This window comes from Buteo buteo, chromosome 3 (genome assembly GCF_964188355.1).
Source record: "Buteo buteo chromosome 3, bButBut1.hap1.1, whole genome shotgun sequence".
NCBI classification, from domain to species: Eukaryota; Metazoa; Chordata; class Aves; order Accipitriformes; family Accipitridae; genus Buteo; species Buteo buteo.
Genome location: NC_134173.1, coordinates 62,483,627 through 62,504,956, shown reverse-complemented (window position 1 = coordinate 62,504,956; position 21,330 = coordinate 62,483,627). Strand labels below are relative to the sequence as shown.

The 21,330-nt window shown below is 39.1% G+C and overlaps 1 protein-coding gene across 9 annotated transcripts in view; it reads left to right on the top strand.

Annotated features, from left to right (window-relative positions):
- TRPS1 (transcriptional repressor GATA binding 1) overlaps positions 1–21,330 on the top strand; it is a 223,144-nt gene that overhangs the window by 38,904 nt on the left and 162,910 nt on the right. For 5 of the 9 annotated variants that reach the window (XM_075023834.1, XM_075023832.1, XM_075023837.1 and 2 more), the window contains exons 2-4: positions 1,090–1,248; positions 4,283–5,211; positions 16,906–18,035. In XM_075023834.1, coding sequence (XP_074879935.1) covers positions 1,212–1,248; positions 4,283–5,211; positions 16,906–18,035 — 2,096 coding nt within the window. In that variant the 5' untranslated portion in view covers positions 1,090–1,211. The remainder of the gene's footprint in view (positions 1–1,089; positions 1,249–4,282; positions 5,212–16,905; positions 18,036–21,330) is intronic. The other 4 variants (XM_075023838.1, XM_075023839.1, XM_075023841.1 and 1 more) reach the window with 3 other exon arrangements.

The following is a 21,330-nucleotide window of genomic DNA, read 5'->3' as shown; positions in this document are numbered from 1 at the left end:
AATTAGCCATTATCTTCACCAGGCATGAGAAACTATTGGTTATCAGAATTTGCTTTTTATTTTTTAAAAGAATTACAGTAGTCACTTTGGTAATTCATTATCCTGAATTACAAACTGATTTTAGCAGAATTTTCCACTTTTTGCTTCCAGGGATAAACTGATGTGATTGTTGAACAGAAAAGTCTGTATCTTGCAGATGCGTGAATCATGTAGACTAGCCTTGGCTGGTTTTGAGGGAAACTAGAGATAGCTATTAGCATTATTTCCACTGTAAAATAGCTGAGAGTGGTGTAAAAAAAAAAAAAAATCATATGGTTTAAAGGTAATTTTAGCATAATGAAACCTGGATTACGGAGCCCAAAGACAAGTTCTGCAATCTGGGCCTTATCCAGGGTTCCCTCAGCTCGAGAAGTCTTTTCATTCACATCAGGCTTAGTATCTCTTATTTTGGGTAGATCACCATTTCCAGTGGTGAAAAGGTAGTTCAGTCCCAATGGCCTTCATCACTTGGCCTCTTTCCTAATACCCAACAAATGTGCTTATTATTGCTATGGCATTTTTGAGATGTGGGAAGTTGCCCACTAACAACTAAAGTAACACCACTAAATTTGTTTCAAGTGGGACTCGAGGCAGCCAGCAGATGATAACTTCCAATTGCTGACTGCAGACTGGATGTGAACCAGTTATTTGTATTCCATTATCTGTCGCATTAGGCCAGTCCCATTATGATGCGCAATACCTGTTAATATGTGTGAATTTTTAAGGCACTTTTATTTTCTACAGCATTTATCTAGCTTGTTTTCAACACTTACTTTAAACTTGTTTTTTTGGTGAGCATCACCTCTGAGATAATTTTTGTCTCTCTTTGTGTGTGTGTATATGTGTGCAAGAGCATGTGTGTCTGAGAAGAAGGCAGCTATGGGATTTATCATGCTTGGTGAAAGTAAAGAACAGCAGCCACTATTGGTGTAGTGCCCACTAATAGATGCATGTGAATGTACAATAGGCATAATAATGTTTTTAAGTAAAAAAACATATTTTGAATGCATAATTTAGGAAGGAAAACCTTTTTTTTGTTTTGTTTTGCAGATATACAGATCAGCTCTCAAAATGTCTTCTGTGTCTTCCGTGCATCTTCTAAGACAGTTGCATTAGCCCGCCTGCTAGTTGACTAATAGAATTAATAATTGTAAAAAGCACTCTAAAGCCACATGCCTTATGAAGTCAATGCTGGGTATGATTTTACAAGTATGTGATCCATTTTTTCAAGTGAAATTGTTAACTGAAAACGTTCTTGGCACACAATAAAACATTGTGCAATCTGTTATTTGTCTTAGAGATAATAATTTCAGAGTGGCTATATTCTTTCTGTATCTAACTTATGACTTGCTAGGGGATGGTTTCTTCGATTTAGGAGTATTGCAAATGTAGTTTTATTTACATAATATGTCTCTGAAAAATGATAGTGGTGGAATTTCAGCGACAAAAAACCCCAACAGCCCTGTGTCTTTTCTTACTGTCCCCTTGAGTGGATATCAAGTAAATAAATGACAGATGATTTTTCAAAAGCTAAAAGAAAAAAAGAGGGGAAAATACTTTTAAATTCAACTTAAGAAAGTTTTTATATTTAAATCAATGTTATTGTTCCTTTCTTTCTCCAAGTGTAGAATACTGCATGAAAAAGCTCCATTAGGCAGATATGTTTTGGTTGTTTTTTTTCCCCTCCATTAACACACAGACTCACAGATATGTCAGGAAAATTTGAACCAAAGTATCTATATCTGAAGTACTGTCTGGTTAGCCTGTATACAGTCCAGATTTTTCTTTTCTTTGCTTTATAGGGATTTTTTTCCTGTCCTTTTCTCTGACTCTCTTCTGTCAGTTGCCATGAAGATAGCAAATCTCTAAACTTTCCTTATCTGCCAAAAATATCTGTAACAAAAACATTTTAAAACATTGCATGTAGTCTTGTTTAATTTTGACTGAGGTAACAGTCACGATGTTTACTTTCTCAATTTCTGATTTTTCTTCACTGTGCAGTCAGGACTCCTTTCTCTGTCCTCTGCCATGGACTGCATTTAAACAGAAGTTATTTTAAAAATGGTCTGGGATGTGTAACCAGGAGAAAAATACAGACTTAGCTGAACACCTACCAGAGATGCTCACAAATATTTTTAGTGTGTGTTAACCAAGAGCATTCATGAAGTCCCACAGAGAAGCAGTAATGCTAACAGGCTGAGGACTGTCTTTATACCTTGAATTATATATGTGCGCATGTTGTTTTAGTAGGCTGAGTCTGTATTGTAATAGTTCTCTTACCACAACAGGACATCTTTCTTTATTCTTAGTTCTGAATGACTTAATGGTTCAGAAGTTATTGGGGGAAAAAAAAAAAAGTAAAATTCAGTGCATACATATCCTAGTAGGTGTGGTTGACATTAAAGAGAAGACACTTGGTTCCCAAGCGTGTGTGTCTTCTACAGTAAGGAATCACAGTAGGCATTTAAGAAACCTATTAAGACCACACGGAGTGTCAAAATTTCTGTAACATGAGCTGGCATTCTGTGTGAAAGCCGTCTTGCTGTAGCCCATGCTGCCTGTGGATCAGCTCAACCACAAAGACAACAGAGCCAGCCCAAGACACAAGTTGAACACTTCCCCTAAGAAGTTGTCTGTTTCTATCAACATAGCATACGGTGCCCTTTCATGTGGAGCAGATGTAAATAAGAGGATGTACAGACGCCTGTTCTTTTATTTTTAACCTCTGTCCCCAGCCGTACTTCTCAAAGTACTGTTTTGAGAAGGTCATCCACAGCTTTTAAAGGTCTGGATACAGCACGGTTTGGAGCACATCAGTGCTGCTCCCAGATTGCCAGGTGGTCCTCCCTTTGCAGAGCAATATATATCCTCCAGTGCCTCCATAGGCACCCGGCTGTGGCTGGCCTGGGAATGGGGGCTCAGGCTTGAGTCTGCAGCTCCCATCTCCTGTGTGGTACTGCAGACTGCTGCCACCGGACCACACGCAATTTGGCAAGGAGAAACATCCGTCATTGTATACAGCATTGGCAAAGATAAGAGCACAGAAAAAGTTGTAGCACATCTGTCTTCTGCCCATAGCTAGCATGTGAACACAAATGGATCAAACCAGCTGATGACGAATATCAAATCCAGAACCACACAGTGGAGAGTGCAGGGAAGTTTCATATATATGTTTTCTCTAAGTAGGCTAGGGAAGGTGAAGATGCGCAGCGGATGAGGAATCTGGCTTAGTACCTGCATAGTCTGATTACTTGTTCTTCCATCATCCCCCCTGTTCACTAGCAGCTAACTCAGCAGTGGCAGACTCCTTCCTTCTCTCTGATCCTTATTGCTGTCCTGTCTCAGCTTTCTTAAACGGATCTTGAAAGCGTACTTGCAAATTTAGCAGTAGTGGCTATGTCTGCAAGGAGGACTGAGCAGAGGAAGGTTCGGCTGTTTAGATCCATGTGGATTCCAGGTGTTTTCAGGGTAGATCCCAACTCAGCCACACAGCAATGTCAAATGTCTGGATCCAGGCCTGTAAAATTTTATTGACAACAGGTTTCCTAATAAAGTTAGTTTCTCTTTGTTTGGCAAATAGAACTAATTACATGAATAATGGACTATGGGGCCAGACTCTAGCATATCTATATAATCCTGTTTGAAGTTTATGGGCAGTAGGAGGGGGAGCTTTTGCTGTAGGGAAACTGATACCTGCTTAGGAAAAGTACTTTCCCTGAAACCTCAAGTTAGTTACTCTCCTAAGACTGTTTCCTTCCTAATAACTTGTTTAAGTTCTCCTGATTATGTCTTTTAGGTGTATTTTTGCAAAGCTACATTATATGTAGTTGTACAGTGTATGAACATTAGATTGCAGAAGTTTATTTTTCCCCTTAGTTTTTAAAATGATTTTAAAAGAAGTGTTCATTTAAAATTACTTCTGCCAGACCATTATCTTCTGAAAAGATAATGGAACCTGTAATTCACTCACTCTGATAGCAGCATTTTTGTAGGCTTTAACGATCTCTTTTTAGTTAAGTTCAGTCTCAGTGTGATCTTTTTTTTTAAATGTAAAATTCCATTTTTTTGCATAGTCTAAAAACCTGTTTGACAAAAATTTTCTGAAAAGTTGATGTATTCATATAGTCCAGAATGCTTTAAAAAGTGCCAGGTTTATAATCTGTTATATATCTTGAATAATTCTATAGGGTTTTTTGCTTTTTTTCTTCTTTTTTTTTTTTTTTTCTTTCTTTTTCTGTGGTAGATATGGTCCGGAAAAAGAACCCCCCTCTAAGAAACGTTGCTAGTGAAGGTGAGGTACAGACCCTTGAGTCTACAGGTACTGAAAGCGAAGAGTCTGGAAGGAAAAAAGAATTTTCCGCAGAGCAGATGCAAGAAAACACTGACCAGGGTGATGCGGCAGAGTTAAATAACAAGGAGGAACTTTGCACGCATGTCCAAGAGCCATCTTCCAGCATTAAAAAGGACTTGAAAAGCTCAGTGCTGAGTGAAAAGGCTGGCTTCAATTATGAAAGCCACAATAAGGGAGGAAATGTTCCATCCTTCCCTCATGATGAGGTGACAGACAGAAATATGCTGGCTTTCTCATCTCCAGCTGTTGGGGGAATCTGTGAGCCCTTGAAGTCTCCTCAAAAATCAGATGCAGATGACACCCAAGATGTGGTCTGTACCCCGTCAGGAGATGCAGCGGAGACAAATGAGGAGCATCAGATGTCGCCAAAAGCTTCAGATGAAACAGTGCAAGTGCAAAGTGGTCAAACTGATGGCCAAGGCTCAAGCCCAGTCCCCATGGCCTCAAAAAACCCACAAGTGCCTTCAGATGGGGGTTTAAGGCTGAACAAATCTAAAGCAGATTTGTTGGTAAATGATAACCCAGATACGGCGCCTCTGTCTCCAGAGCTTCAGGACTTCAAATGCAACATCTGTGGATACGGTTACTATGGGAACGACCCCACAGATCTCATCAAACACTTCCGCAAGTACCACCTAGGACTGCACAACCGCACCAGGCAGGATGCTGAGCTCGACACTAAAATTTTGGCTCTCCACAACATGGTGCAATTCAGCCACTCCAAAGACTTCCAGAAAGTCAACCGCACTGTGCTTTCAGGGGTGCTGCAGGACATCAATTCCCAGAGGCCTGTCTTATTAAATGGGACTTACGATGTGCAGGTTTGTATCTTCCTAGCCTCCCCGCTTCTGCTAACTGCCTTCTCTAATGCAAAGTCACTTATTTGCAAAGCCTCTCCTACCTACGTAATTAATGTATTCCATAGAACCTGCTTAAGCCTTAAGAACCATTTTGGTCTGTTTTAGCCAGGCTTTCTGCAGGTCTGCTGAGCATCTTGTACAGTAGAGCAGTACTTGGCTTTCCGACGAGTGATATTTCTGTGTATGATTTAGTCGTTGTGGTAATCAATAGCAAAAGATCTTATTCAGTAAACAGGCCAATTGCTGAATTGGTAATCGTATCTGAAGGATTTGCTGTCACGGAAAGAAAAGAGCAAATAATAATGAAAAATAACAACCTGGTAGACAAAAGACAGCAGCTGGAAATTAAAAATGTAATCCTAAATTATCAGCTGCTGGGAGTCAAGATTTGGCTTAGTGATTCTTTATTAAGATAAAATAAATGGCAAGTCTTGGCAACTCTAAAGTTGTCTAGTGCCAGAAAAACAGGATACACAATGGGTATTCAAAACATTTCAAAAAGTAACAGTAATCCATGCTGTCCTTCACGTTAGTGAGCCTGCAAGGAAGGGACTGTTGCCTCACTCATTTTCTCATCTAGTTGGAGCAGGGAAAAAACTACACATACTGCTGTAAAAAAAAAATAAAAATTCATAGGAAATACAAGATTTTTTTGTTGTTTAAAGAGTGGACTCAAAAGCTTTTTCATGGAGTTTCTGTTAGTTTCTTATCAGCTAATGATTAATTAGTTAAAAAGAATATTGATGCTGCTTTAAAAAAAAAAAATCTCCTCATGAGTGAGCCGAGAGGTGCAGTAGGCTACCTCAGTGTTCTATGATACAAAAAATAAGATTTTAAGGAAAAAAACCCAACCAAGTAACAAAGTTTGCATGCAAAATGAGTTCAAATGTCCATCCAATTTCAAGTGTATGTTTGCATACATGATGTCTGACTTGGTAGTAATCATGAGACAAAACTCCAGGGTATTTTAAAATAAAAAGTTAGAAGGTGGAAAATATTTAATAATGCTTGCAGAGACTGTAGCTATAGGAAAGAAATTTTGCAAAACAAAATGGCTAGCATCTAACTTCAAGTAAGAAACCAAAACCAGAACACAAGTCAGGAACTTGAAGCCTTTTTAAGTGATTTAAAGTTTTCCTCTTTTTTCAGAAACTCCGCAACTTCTTTGTGGAGCAGCAAATCAAACTAAGGTCGTTACTAGGCGTAAAAGCTGCAATCTTTGAACTGCTGTCTTATTAAAGATCACTTCACTGTCTTGTGTCAGACACTCTCTCCTGTCAAACTGTGATTAGAAAGCAAATATGTGATTTAGTTAAAAGAGGTTAGAAGTGAATAATGTCAGAATGTGAAATGATGGTTTATAATTAGCACATAGTATGATGTTAATACCTGGATTTCCTGCTATAGTTCCAGTTTGCTGACTCCGGGGACAGCATCTTAGAGCAACTGATCCATGCTGTCAGGAAGACATTCAAACTGGAACAGCTCAGGCATATAGTATAGAGGAATTTGAGTTTCTAAACACACTTTCATTTCCTCCAAACAATTGTTTCGTTAGGTCCTTAGTTATTTATAGGAAAGTTTATGCTTGATTAGAATGAGCTGGACACTTTTCCTATGCAGTACTTTCAGAAATAAAACAGATGTGTGAGCTATCTCAGTTTGAACTGATAGAAGGAGAAATAAAACAGCTGAACCTAGACTATACTTGTCTACTAAACCCTGGCAGTAAGATACTGCCGGGGAGACAAAAAATGGTAGGAAACAGCCCATAGATAATCTACTTAGGATCAGTCTTTTCTCAGACAAAAAACATTTTCCAAAATAGAACAGAGAGCCTATACAATGTTGGCAATTTATTTTAACGAAAAGAATTGGATCTGGAAACTTAATTTTTAAGAGTGCTAATTTTCCCTGCCCAATTTGGGAAGAGAAGATTAAATAAGCTTTTGTGGCAAATGCCATACTTCATCACTTGCACATGCACCAGATGTTGATCCAGAACATGTCAGAAGATAAGTAACTGATTAATATTTTTATGCTTTCTCCTCCCCCACTCCCGATACAGAGCAGCTTTGTGAGATTCATAAACACAGTAAAAGAACATTTGAAAATCCCCTTTGCACCCACACTTGTTTATATTGCTACTACGTCCATTTTGGAGGGGATTTTTCTAAGGCATCTGAACGGCTGGTGTCTCCTGCTGCAACGAGGGACCATATTGATTGGAGCTGGGTTAAAATTGGTTCAGTCAAACTCCTGTGTAACACGGAGAGGGAACTGAATAGTTGGTTCATCTGAAAAATATTATTTTGTATAGGTACTGGGTTAAAGGAAAATAATCCCTTTGTAATTAACTTGAAATAGTAGTGGACTGGGCTTAGGGTCTGATTTATTGATCCCCTTGCACTTAACAAGCTGTTCTGTTGTAGCTGAGGTGGAAGTTATCGATGGATTTATGGTCGGATTTATGGTCTCAGGCCAGGGAGTTGGGCGCAGAAGCCAGAGGATGAAGATAACTGATCTGGCTCACAGCGGTCAGGCGGAGGCGATGGTATATGAAGATTTGTGGTAGTGAGGGATGCTACTGAGCCCTGTAGTTTGCATTCATAACAAAAGCAAACAAAAAGCAATGGAAAAATACGTGAGTGCAGAAATCTGCAGGTAGGTAGGGATGTGGTCCCTTTGCTGAGGGCATGGAAGAAAGAAATCAAATACAGTTTTGGACTTATACCACAGAAGTGAACTCCATCCTAGAAAACTTAACCACACACCCCCAGCCCCCCCCCCAATCAAAAATCACCCCTCAACCCTAAACCCAGCCTTTAGGGTTTTTTTTGTATTGCAGTCAGAAAACCAGTAGGGATACGCATTTGGTTTTACATCCAGGTACGCAAATGTTGGGACTGTGTTTTGTAGTACATAAAGAGGATTTGGCTGGGAACTGTGTAAATAATTCAGGCTTTCTGGCCTTACTACTGTATAGATTTTTACTTAATTTGAATATTTAATCCAGCAAGATTCCTTTGTCTTCATTGAAAATATTTTGTTTTGAAAATCTCCTGTACTCTTTGTTCACATTTTCGTCCTCGGAGTTTTTTGGTTCATTGAGTTATAATAAATTCCATAGGATTGGGTAAAATCACTGAGCTCTTTCTGGGAGATGAACTTCCTTGCCAGTATAGGTTTCAGAAAACATTTGCTAGCATACCTCTGAATTCCCAGAGAATGTGTTAATCAGCTTTATTGCTTTTATCAGAACAATATTTGAAGTGAGTTCAGTGGATCAGCTTTTGCTGATGCTCCTCATTACTTTTCTTCACATTTAGTTAATTGATCAATCTCTATTGGCAGCTTTGTCTTGCTGGATATTTTAGCCTATGTATGGCTTTGTGGATGTGCCTAAAGCAGTAGACTTTAGACAGGATCTAAAGACTTCACTTAGAGTAAAATTCAGGTGACTAAGTTAACAGCTATGCTGCTTGAAACCATTGCTTTGCTGCTGTATGATTAAGTCTCCTTCTGTGTTTGATCTAATGACTCTTTAATGTATATGGAAAGGTCTGGAGACAGGCAAGTTTCTGGCAAGTAGGCAGGAGTCTTTTTTCCATCCCCAAACTTTTTTATGAGTAGTGAGTGGGACAGCTTCAACAGAAGGGTTGGAGAGTGCTGTCTTCCACATACCAGCTTATAGCTAGGGGGTAGGACGTTGCCCAGCGAGGGAGAAGAAGCGGGCCTGCATCTCCTCTGACAGAGCAAGGAAAGGAGCCTACGTTTCCTGTTTCCTGAACAAGTGTTCAAGCCATTAGACTATTGTATAAAAGGGAGCATGACCCCATTTCCTGATACGTTTTAAAAGAAAACAGTGTCCCTCAAAGAAGGGACAGAAATGTCTGCATTCAGGTGAGGGTTTCAGATGGCATGTCCCAGGGGAGAAGGGTATTCATGCAGCCACGAATAAAGACATACTGCAGTGCTCAGCAGTTCTCAGAGTTGACTCCAGGCAGCTTCACATTGTGCGTCTTACCTTTGAGGAGCTTCCTGCTCAGCATGGCCCTGGTTCTGGAGCTTATTGTCAAAGACCTACCTCCTCTTACGTTCAGCCATTTAAGAGATTCAGACTCCTGTCTGAAAGTATTAAAAAGTGTTGTGGGTTGTTTTTTTTTTTTTAATCCAGCCCTCTCATTTTGATTGTTTCATGGTTTTAGATACTAGACTGCCATGTAAGATAAGACAAATTTCTGAAAAGCCATGGGCTGATAAAAGCCATCCAAAAGTTTCTTGATTTTTATTTAGGTGAGCCTGGGGGAAAAAAAAGAAAAAGAAGAAAGTATTACATTATCTTACTATCCCACAGACTAATGAGAGATTGGCGGCAGATTTTTTCTTTTATGGTTCTAGACATCCAGTACTGTAAGAGTTGTCCTATATCACTCAGCCTAATCCTTTGTTGTATGTGAATATGGGTAACAACTTTTCCAGGATTTTCACAGCAACTGAGAGCACTTCTGGATGTCCAGCTACCAGGCTGCTCAGTGTCCTAGAAAGTGGCAGAAGTACCCACACACGCAGAGTGTGTAAAGCTCTTCCTTTTGTCTCCTTTATAAATCAGTGGTGAGCTCCATGTGCCTACGCAAAGTTATGCACCTGTGTTTTTTAGCTGTCTGGATTTCAATATACCAAATCTGGCAGCTTCTCTGTTCTCATGTTAGAAGTGTGTGACTAGTATAAAGTCTGGTCTAAGTAGGATTCAGCTGAATGAGAACCAGTGGTTTTATTAGTAGCTTCTGCTTTTTATTCTCTACTCTTATATTAGCAGTTTGATTGAATGTCAAGCTGTGAAGGTAAGACAAAAAAACTGTAGGGAGTTCGTAGGGGTACAGATGTAATCAACATCCCTTCTCATGTTAAAGGTTTTCCTCTACTTTTTTGGTTGTTTTGGCAAAGGGACTTTTGCAGATATGGTGAGGATCTAGACTGGAGGCATAAACAAGTACAGCATTTACTTTTGTATTAGTAACAAATCAAACCTTCTTAAAGTTCAATTTTGTCATCAGGTGGGTTTCCTGCAAGGTGACATGGATACATAGCTCGTTGGCATGAGCAAATGAAAACATGTATGTGAATGAATTTCATTTTCCTCACGTGCTTAGGCAAATGGATCCAAATTTTATATTGTTGGTCTTACTGACTTTAGCTCAATTGTCCATAAACCAGGAATTAGATCTAAATAAACTGACCAACTATTGCTGGATATGATGTATCCTGATCTCTTGGACTAGATTGTGCCGTGCTAGATCTTGAAGGGTGTGCTAGAACAGAGCTCGCGTGAAGGTGTGGTGTCCCAGAAGACCCATTTCATCTGTCAGCCACATTGCGGACTCTCCCTGGGGACTCCCCTGCTTAAACTGAAGGCTGTGAAGCTATCTTGGGTGTTACACTTGCATGTGTGCATACCTGTTTATTTTGAGTCTTATTTCGGGATCATGATCAGGTTTGGAGACTGCCTTGCACACTGAGAGAGTCACACCTCGTGAACACAGGAGTCAGTCATCTCTTTTAAGCCAGAGACGTGAAAAGGAAATGGTGGCAGGTAGAAGAAATGGGTGGTGGTAAAACACATGTATAAGTACATGCGTTTGCTTGTGTTTGTGTATGTGTGTATACATATATGTGTTTCTTTTTCTCATATATATATCTGCATACACAGATATATATGTAAAAATATTATGTGAAAAAGCACCTGTGGTCTTACAGGCATCTAAATTCTATATGGACTATAGTTCATAAGTAATGATTTATATTGTTATATGTAGTAGAAATTCTTTATATCATTTCTGTCGAGACACTAGCAAGTTTACTATTCAGAACGATACACAGTGATTTACAGCATGTCAGCTACTAAATAGTAAGTGCCTGGGAACATTCACTTGCTTTGTGTCAGAACTGAGCTATTTTAGCCTTCTTTCAGTGAGAAGTAGTCTACCCTCATATTAGAGCATTCATATAGAGAGTTTATGTGGAACAAGTGACGTGATGTATATTCAGAGCCTTCAAGGCAAAGTTGTTTATGCGTTAATATTCCTCATCTTTATGCGTTAATATTCCTCATCTTTATGCGTTAATATTCCTCATCTTTATAAGAGGGATGTCTGGTAGTGTTTGAAGAGAGGTTGATGAAGAAAGTTGGTGAGACTAGTAATAGTCACAGATACATTTAAAGATCCAAACTGCTAATCTAGCCCACAGAAATGATGAAAGCTCAGAAAGTAAAGTTGCTGGGGAAGAGGGAAAGCAGCTAGATTTTCTTCTGGTGTAAATCAGAGCAAGTTTGCCTCGAAGTCTGTGAGGCTGTGTGTTTACAGTAGCCAACAAACTGTCTGGTCATTTTATCTATACAGAGAGAATAGAAGAGATGGTGCTTCTTTTACATGCTAAGTACTAGTCTACTAGCATTAGCTAGCGAATGAAAGTCTTGATTCTGTGTTCCTTACCTTTGTTGTTTTTGCATATCTGGTCTCCTGACCTTAATTTAAGTCCTGTTGTTGTTCTGCCACAGTCTTTGTTTTAAAAATACCTTTTAAATTCTGATGTCAAAAACTGTAATGGCTTCAATGGCAACAGAATAAATCTCAAGAATGCGCTCATCTTGAATGAATGTGACCCGATAGTTTGCTTTCTTGTTTTGGTAAGTACGAATAGCCTAGAAAGCCAGGAGTTTGCTCTGAGTCCTTGCCTCACTTGTGCAACATAGTTCTGTCTACATATAATTAATCACTGTGTGGTAATTAGTTTTAAGAATATACTCTGAAGATTCTCCTAGTTTTACATGCAGAGAGCAAGTGAGTGAGAGGGACTGAGTTCTCCGTAGTGGAGGTTAGAGAACTGGGTGGTGTTACACAAACTTGCATGAAAGCCAGGAATCTGTTCTGGCCTGCACAACATAAAGAACTTCATAAATGTGGGATGGTTAAAATGTTCTGGATGCTATATTGCACAAAGCAAATGAATAAACAAGAGCATTAGAAAATATTTTAGGATTAGAAGATTAAGAGTAATTGGCAAAGGCAGACTGGATGGCTCAGGAGATTGGTAAGGGATCTGGAGCCTTCCACCTCATGATTAGCCAAAGATGTAACCCAGGTAATCAAAAAAAGAAGATTTATTAACATTTGATGTTCCAATGCAGATGGTTGGTCTAATTTCTAATCAGTAGTTGCAGAAGCCAGGGGTTGAAGACAGTTTTACCCTGTGCCTGTAAGCCTTGTGGTTGAATCATTTATGTGGATATAGGCCACTAGTTTCTCTTGGTAGAATTTTCTTCATGAAATGTATGATACAGGAGCCGGCAGACTTTGTCTTCCTTGGTAATTTTTTTCATTTTCTGTAAGCAGTATTTGTAAACTGCTTCAGCGTAATAAAATTTAGGATTGAACTTCAAAAAGGAGGTGGGACAATAAGAGTAGGGTAGCATTTGAATCAAGGGCAAATTGAATATCAAAGACACTTTTCAAAAAAACCTTTAAGTACCTCTCCTTGTCCAAGTCCATCTATTCCATGAAATCAGTGGTTTTGGTCTGACTAATTAAGGTAACAGAGACATATCTGTTGGAAACATATACTGCAATTACACAGCTTTGTTGAAGTATTTGCCAACATGCTTTAGAAAGTACCTCTCGAAACACTGTCAATTATCATGTTATCTTTTCTCCTCTTTCTGGCTATTTTTGGAAATATGCGTAGTGTATGAAGTGACAGCTTAGTTGTGTTAACACATGAACTTCAATCCTTGTGCTAAATTCTTTCCCAGTCTTCTAGATTTTGATAATTTTCCCCATTAATGAATGAATTTAACGATTAAGAGTTTTGAGTTTTCAGGGAGTCTTACTGTGAAATATATTTCAGTTTAATCCCAGACCGAGACATGGCTTTGAAGGGCAATTTTTGAAGAATACCAGTGCAACCATCTCAAGTGCAATAATGGAGAATAATTCTAATAGCTATCTTCCTCTATACAGCATAATAATACCAACTATATTGCCCTAATTGACATGCTGCAGGAGTAAGTGATAATCTCAAGGTCTCACAAGCAAGCGACAGCGAAGGAAAGAACTAAATCAGATTTCCACAGTCTAAATAGATGCCTTGTATGTTAGCTTCCCTTTAAAAAGAGAATTATGAAGATTTATTTTCTTCTGTGGCTATTGAGGGAACTGTTGATCTATAGGTGCTCTTACATTTCCAGTGCAAGCTGTACCTGTACTTGTGACTGCCACTAGTTATGTCAACTGGCACTTTGGACTCCACTGCTGTAATAGAATTGCAGAATTGTAGCATTGCTTTTGTTTAGTTTCTTCTTTATGCTGGGGAGGAGTGTCTACTTAAGAAAATATAACTCTGTCAGGGCAAAGCGGGGGACTAGGTTTTGCTGGGATTGGAATGAAATAGGAAAATAAATATGAGAAGCTATCACTTCTGATACCACACAGAAATGTGGATATTGATTTCTAGGGGGTGTGTGTATATACACACACATATACATACATTTTCACCTTTCTCGTCTTTCTCCTTTAGTTTTCCTCTTTCTGGGGCAGGTCAGGGAGAGCAGGAGGTTAAGGAAAATTACATACCCAGTGAAGGAGTTTAGTGCCTGTACATAGAGATACGATATGTAACTGAAAAATCTGAAAGTCAAGCCAAGACTTGAGCAGAGTGCATGAATCCAAACAGTTCTGCCAATGTGTAGGCTTTTTCCAAATTTGGCTGGCTGAAATCTGAAACAGCTTCAGTTTATACCGTCACTTGAAGTGCTTCTCCCAATCTTCTTGCATGGAAGCCAGTTTCTTCAATTCTCTTCACCTGATGACCCCTGAGGAGGCTTGTAGTAGGTTTTGTTATGCGTGAAAAATTGCTTTTGAGTGTAATAACATTAAGATGACCCTTATTGTTACCTTTCACGTACACGCTCTCCAAATAGGATGCATTATTTTGAATTGTGGCAGGGTAGTCAGGGAAATGCCAACCCAATAATTGGTAATCAATTACATTCCAGTGCTGTAAAGATTGTGTGTGTGTGTCCCATTGCAAGACATTAACACAAATAGTGTGAGAATACTTAGTTCTATTTTATCTTCTTGTGATGCAAAGAAGGATGTATTAGCATGGGACACAAATTTGCAATGTAGGGCACTAAGCAGGATTAGCACAACTTAAAGAAATGATATGATTTACAGTCCATTGTATAAAATGCTAGTACTAATAATATGTTTTTCCAGTGTTCAGAAGTAAAAGTAATTAGCAATGAACAGCAGCTGGGATTATTGTCACTCACAGTTTCTAACTGGTGTCTACAGAGTGTCTGCAAAATAGGTTTGTTATTTGTAGTCTCTGTGAATGGGCAGCTGAGAGTAATGGATGTATTTACTCATTAGAGCCACTTAGGTGAAGCATTTCGGCCAGTTTTCTGTGCATGCATAGAACAAACATAAGTATCTAATAAAATGAGCAAAACCAGATCACCTTGCAATTTATGTAATTGCACAGCGAGCTGCTGTTATTTTCTGTTTACCATAATTCCATCAGTGTTTTCTTTAAGTTGTCTTTCAACACCGTTGAGACTTTGAAATAATGCAATGGATGGAGACCTGAAGTGCCAGATACTGTAGAGCAGGCGCAAGTCCCACTGTTGTCAGTGGATCAGTCTCAGCATGGCTTTGTCTCCAGTTCTTGCTCACCATAAAATGAATAAAATGAGATATTTTCTGCGGTACAGTAGATCTGTTAAAACATCCCTCTTCCAAAGAATCTCTTCAACCCCAAATTCATAACTTGATACCAGAACTTGTTTAAGTGAAAATGTTACTACAGTAAAGTCCTGGCTATTTGGCTGCCCAACTCACCATTGCCTAATGAGATATGTTTCCTAAACAAACAGAAAGCAATTTTCAGTTTATTTAAGCAAAAGTTTTAACCAACACATGAGAATTGTGCTTTCTTTAAAAAAAAAAAAAAAAGCATTGGAGGCTGAATAGCAGCAGCTCATTATATCATGGTTTAGCAACTCATTGACTCACTATATGTGTTCAGTTCTGATGGGGTACAAAGGATAGCATCTCATTCTCTGAGCTAAATGGCTAAAAGGCATTTATACTAAATGCATTTAAAAATGTTTACGTTCCGTGCTCTCTGTATGTCTGAGTCTTTCTGTATGGTGTGATACTGAATGAGCAGTGATCACATGTTTTCTTTGTGGCACAGCTGTTGAGGAGGAAAAGAAAAATAATTACACCATTTGCCTAATGCATTATAACTGAATCCTGCAGAAATGTAGTAATACACTCACTGGTTGGGAGAATGGAAATCAAACCCTGTGTGGAAATGTTATATTCCCTGTAAGGCCCCTTTTGGGTGTAAAAATTGAGAATGTGACACAAGGAAGCTTCTGCCCGTGTCCTTGGTGCAGTGGTATAGACTGGATGATGGGAAAGGAGTAGTTGTCTGTGGATTTTGGGGGTAAAGAGGAGTTATCTTCTGGATGCTGTACGCTATTTACCATTCGGGAAAAGAAGTAGAGCAATGGTGACATTTTTTGTCAGGAGAGCCTTTCTTTGGCCTTCAAACCAGTTGCATAGGAGCAGCAAATCTCCCCCTGATGTCAGGGGCAGGTGTGGTGCACTCCTGGGAAGGGCAGGCCTGCCTGCTATGAGAACACAGGGTTTAATAACATAAGCCCTGGAAGCCTTGTTTCCTTCCTGCAGACCATTTTGCTCAGAGATCATGAGAACAGTTAAGTAGACCTACCTTTTTTTTTTCTTTTTTTTTTTTAATTAGTTATGTCATGGACTTGGGTGTGGTAGGTTTCTTTGCCACATGCCATTTTTCTACTGTAGTTTTTCCATCCTTGTTTTACTAAATTGAGCTCTGTGCATGAGAGGAACAGAAGATTTCCTTGGAGAATGTCTGTACTGAGTAATCTTTGAGAAAACCGCCTTTTGTTTCAGACATCAGCCACTAAGGCTGTGTTAAAAGGCGTCCTGGCGGATACTGGATACTCCTATAGGAATAGTCTTTATAAGAACTGGTCATACTCTGACCCAGCAAACTGAATTTGTTATTTCAAATTTAGTTTTTGTTTGCTCATATTTAGAAAGCAATTCTCTTGGACTGTTAAGCATGAATATGATTAAAACATGTAAGTGTATTGAAAGAAAAAGTCTGAGGACTCGTTCTTTTGTTCCACACCTGGTAGAGACTCCCAGCAAAGTCTCCTGTCACAGGGTCCAGGGATATGGGAACAGGTTATTGGATCTTCTATCAATGACATGATTTGGTGAAGGAAGGAGTAGTCCTGTCAGAGAATGCTGAGTTAAGATCATGTTGTGTACGTGTGCCTCAGTTTCCCCAAATAAATACATTTATTATTCATATGGAATATATATTCAGCTATGTGAAACATTTCAAAATCTTCAGCAACAAATGCTAAATACATGAGGGTATATGTCTTACCACGTTAGTACAAATGACAGTGGTGGTGGTGGTTAATGAAAGAGGCTTATGAATTAATTGCTTTCTATGTATCCTTTTTTTTTTTTCCCCTTCCTTGCTATTTGAATAAATCTACAGTGGAGCTAAAATGATGTTATTCTTTATTCACAGGTTACTTTAGGTGGAACCTTTATTGGAATTGGGCGGAAAACTCCAGATTGCCAAGGCAACACCAAGTACTTCCGCTGCAAATTCTGCAATTTCACCTACATGGGCAACTCCTCCACTGAACTAGAGCAGCACTTCTTACAGACTCACCCAAACAAAATGAAAGCAGCCCTTCCCTCCTCTGATTCTGGTAAAACTTCAGAGAAAAACTCCAATAAATCCAGTCCTACTCTTCGACCATGTGATTCTGGAGACTTGGGGAAGTGGCAAGACAGAATCACTGTAAAAGCAGGAGATGATACACCAGTTGGATATTCGGTGCCCATCAAGCCAATAGATTCCTCTAGACAAAATGGTACCGATACAACCAGTTACTACTGGTGTAAATTTTGCAGTTTCAGCTGTGAATCGTCCAGCTCATTGAAACTATTAGAGCATTACAGCAAACAGCATGGGGGAAGCCAGGCAGGAAGCCTTCACCCAGATCTGAATGATAAGCTTTCTAGGGGATCTGTCATTAACCAGAATGATCTAGCCAAAAATGCAGATGGGGAGTTAGTGTCAAAGACAGAAAAGGGTGCGAGTGTGGCAAAAAAGAAAGACTTGACTAGCAAAGGAGCAGAGGACAGCATGGTGACAAGCTACAACTGTCAGTTCTGTGACTTTAGGTACTCAAAGAGCCATGGCCCAGATGTAATAGTGGTGGGCCCACTTCTCCGTCACTATCAGCAGCTACACAACATTCATAAATGTACCATTAAGCACTGTCAGTTCTGTCCCCGAGGCCTCTGCAGCCCAGAAAAGCACCTTGGAGAAATTACTTACCCATTTGCTTGCAGAAAAAGTAATTGTTCCCACTGTGCTCTCTTGCTTTTGCACCTGTCTCCAGGGGTGACAGGAAGCTCTAGAGTCAAACACCAGTGCCATCAGTGCTCATTCTCCACTCCCGACGTGGACGTTCTCCTGCTCCACTATGAGAATGCACATGAAGCCCAAGCGTCTGATGTCAAACCAGAAACAAACGCCCTGCCAGGGGCAGAGGGGCCGCTGATGCTCAAGGAGAACAAAGAACACTCATGTACCAAATGTGACTTTACCACCCAGGTGGAAGAAGAGATTTCCCGACACTACAGGTACAGTGAAGTTTCAAATGATTAATGATAGGAAACCAAACAAACAGCCCTCCCTTAGTTCCTTAATTAAATGTCACCATTCCCCAAACATTTGAGGAAACTGGAAATCAAAATATGAATGCGTATAGATATAAATCTTTACAGCCAGAGTCCAATCCAACATCCACTTTGTTTTGGAAAACCACCAGCTAAGTCAGTGGATTTAATTATGCATTTAAACCTGTGCAAAGAAGAGGGAGATTTGGATTTGTGTGCAGATGCTGAAGTTCCAGCATATTTGAGGTTTGGTCAACTATTTTCCACCCAGAATCTTTTAGGTACTATTTTAGTTCAGGCTTTTTACCAGAAAGCTGGCATCTTCATTCAGTAGGGGAACACAAATGGCTTTACTTTCCAAGATAGACTATGAATCCTTTCATGCTCTGTAACAGTGCTTCAATGTACTACCTTTTTGTAGTATTTTCCATTCCCAGGTCCAGCAATGCAATAATTAGTTTAAGAGCATTCCACTGCTGTTTTGGTGTTGGTTTCACACTGGGAGCAGACACTCTTTTGTCTGTTGATGTCATCCCCCAAGATCCTTTTGCAGATGCTTATTTTCATGTCGTTCTATTTATTTTAAATGCTAATGTTCCTATTTGGAGGTGGACGAAGCCAGTCTCCTGACTCAGTCTGACACAATGTCATAGTGGCAGCCAACTCCCTGCTAAACTTCTTGGGTCAGTTCCTGGGCTGTTGTAAACTGGCAGTCCAGTTTACATCAGAGGAGGAGCTGGCTCTTAGGCTTTCTAAAGAGCAACAGTTATGTGCCGCTGCAAAAGCGATGTTAAATATTAGAAAATCATGCTGAATATGTTAATAGTTAAGGCTAATGCGTCAACAACAACGGAAAACTCAGTATCTATCTCATCTAAAAGATCTTTGCATGGAAGCCAGCTAGAATGAAGACAAAAGAAGATGCATTTTCAAAGCTAAAGCTTTGTTAAAAGCTCAAGAAACTGTGCCACGTTTAATAGATTCCAAGACATCCAAAATTAACAAAGGCAGACTGGGGCATGATACTTTAATAGAGATTAAAGCTGGGGGCATCCAAATGTTGCCCAACAGAGGGCTGCATTGGCAATGTATCAGGAGTCTATTTAAAAAAAAAAAAAAAAAAAAGAGCAGATTGCTCATCTTTAATTTGGAGCTAGGGCCCACGGAGGATTCAGGTCCCAGCATGCAGTGCCCCATTTTTGATCCAAGTGGGCCTGAGGGATGTTGTGCGGATTAATTAGTTAATGTTTGTAAACTGCTTTGAAGATGAAAAGTGGTATCTAAGTTCCAAGCATTATTATAGCAGCTTTGAGCCATGCTGTAGAACTCCATAGGCAGCACTTTGTCCGCCGCTGGGGCATGGCACGATCTTTTTTTAGTGGTTAAATAACTGGAAGATTGAAATGGCTCCTTGACTGAAAAAAACGCTTTTATTTTGCTGCAGCTGGTAATTTAAGTTTTAACAAGCACGCCTAGTTAAAATCCTTTTTCCCAAGGAAAGGAGAAGCCATGACTTTCAAAATTAAGTGCTAAGTCTGAGACAGGGTAGCAGTAGCTTCTCCTTTGGAGGGCTCAGCACCCTGTGCCTCTGGCAGTTGTCACAGGGAGCTGCACTGTGGAAAATCAAGAGATACGCTTAAGTGTTCGAATCTCAACTGGTTGTCTAAAATTAGGCTATTCTGTTTAAGACATTCGAGCAATGTATTTTGTTAAGCATTCAGTCTACAACATTATTGAGCACTCTGAGGATGTTGTGTAATTAATGCGAAGTACAACATCCCCGTAACTGCCAACTTCTTTCCCCTTCTTCTGCCCTCCCCCCATTTTGAGTTTTGTTTCTCTTCTATGGGTACTGCTGCTGTTTTCCCCCACTGTGCATCTTCTTTGAAATCACAGAAGTTAGTTCAGTTTGTGGTAGGTGCTCTGTAATGGCAAACACCAGCAGGTTTTATTGCTTTTCTATGCATAACCTAGTTTTCACTCTATCAAACTAAAACAAATGGAAAGAGAGACTTTTGGGGCATTATAGCTTCTATTTTTATTACTATTATTATTCTCAGCCCTTTTTTTTTTACTTTTAAATAGAAGTTTTGCATGTATGGGAAATGTGTTTTCTTTCCCTTTTTTTAATTTTATGAACTAAAGGTAACAATATTTCAGATTTTAAAAAGTAGAACATCTATACAATAGTAGTTTTAGGGTGTTATGTGACACACAAAAACATCCTGATGTGGAGTCAGCTCACAACCTAGCCAGCCTTCTCTGTGGCTTCATCAGAGTTAATCTCAATAAAGCTGTTATGCCACATGTTATGTATTTCTGATGTATTTAAAATGCTATACATGCACATATATCTAAAACCTGTCCATTTATATAATAAGGAGCTGAATGGATTCTAACTGTAAATATAATCCTAAGCATTAATGTGGTGGCAGAAAGTGTTCTGCTGCTCACATATTTAAGTTTACCCTTGGTAATTTGTGAGTATCGGAGCTGGCTTTACATGCTACTTACATATTTTGGTTCATGTATTTTTTGTCTGCATTTTTGACTAGTGTCGTTTTTGAGTCATATGCCTGAACAGCATGCTTAATTTCTTTTATTTTGTTTCCTTTTGGCTCTACATCTACAATTTCACTTGCGTCTGCTAGCTAAAAAATTTTCTATGTCCCAAAATTATTCCTTTGCAGCCATGTGTTTGCAACAGTATTAGAATTTGCAAAAGTGGTTCTTTCCAAGTTTTCTGTCTACAGAAACATATACATACACTTAACACTCATTCAGTATTTCTTGACATGATTATTTGAGGGTTGTTCAGTTAAATTTGAAGTTAATGAATCACGTTGCCCTTGAGTTTACTTGTATTTAAACCTCACTAAGATGTGCTTACTCAAATAAATCCCCAGAAGGTTTATTGGCCTCCATTTTCTACTAATTCTGCTACTACTCATTTTCCATTATACCTCTGAGGAATCAGGTACTCTACATGTTCATTGTGAAGTTTAGTTTTTTTCTCAAAACTGTCTGGTATTCTGATAAGCTAAAAGATGCCAGGACTTGTAATTTAGATAAAAATCATACTGAGTATTTGGGGAAATTTTGTGTGTTGGATCACTTAGTCTAGAGATTATTTTCCTGCTTGCTCCAAAATAATTATTTTTTAAATTTTATTTTTTTCTTAAAAATGAAAGAGGCTTCTCGCAGAAGTGGTTCTTTTTTTAAATTTTGCTAAAAGAAGTTGGAAAACAATACCTTTTCT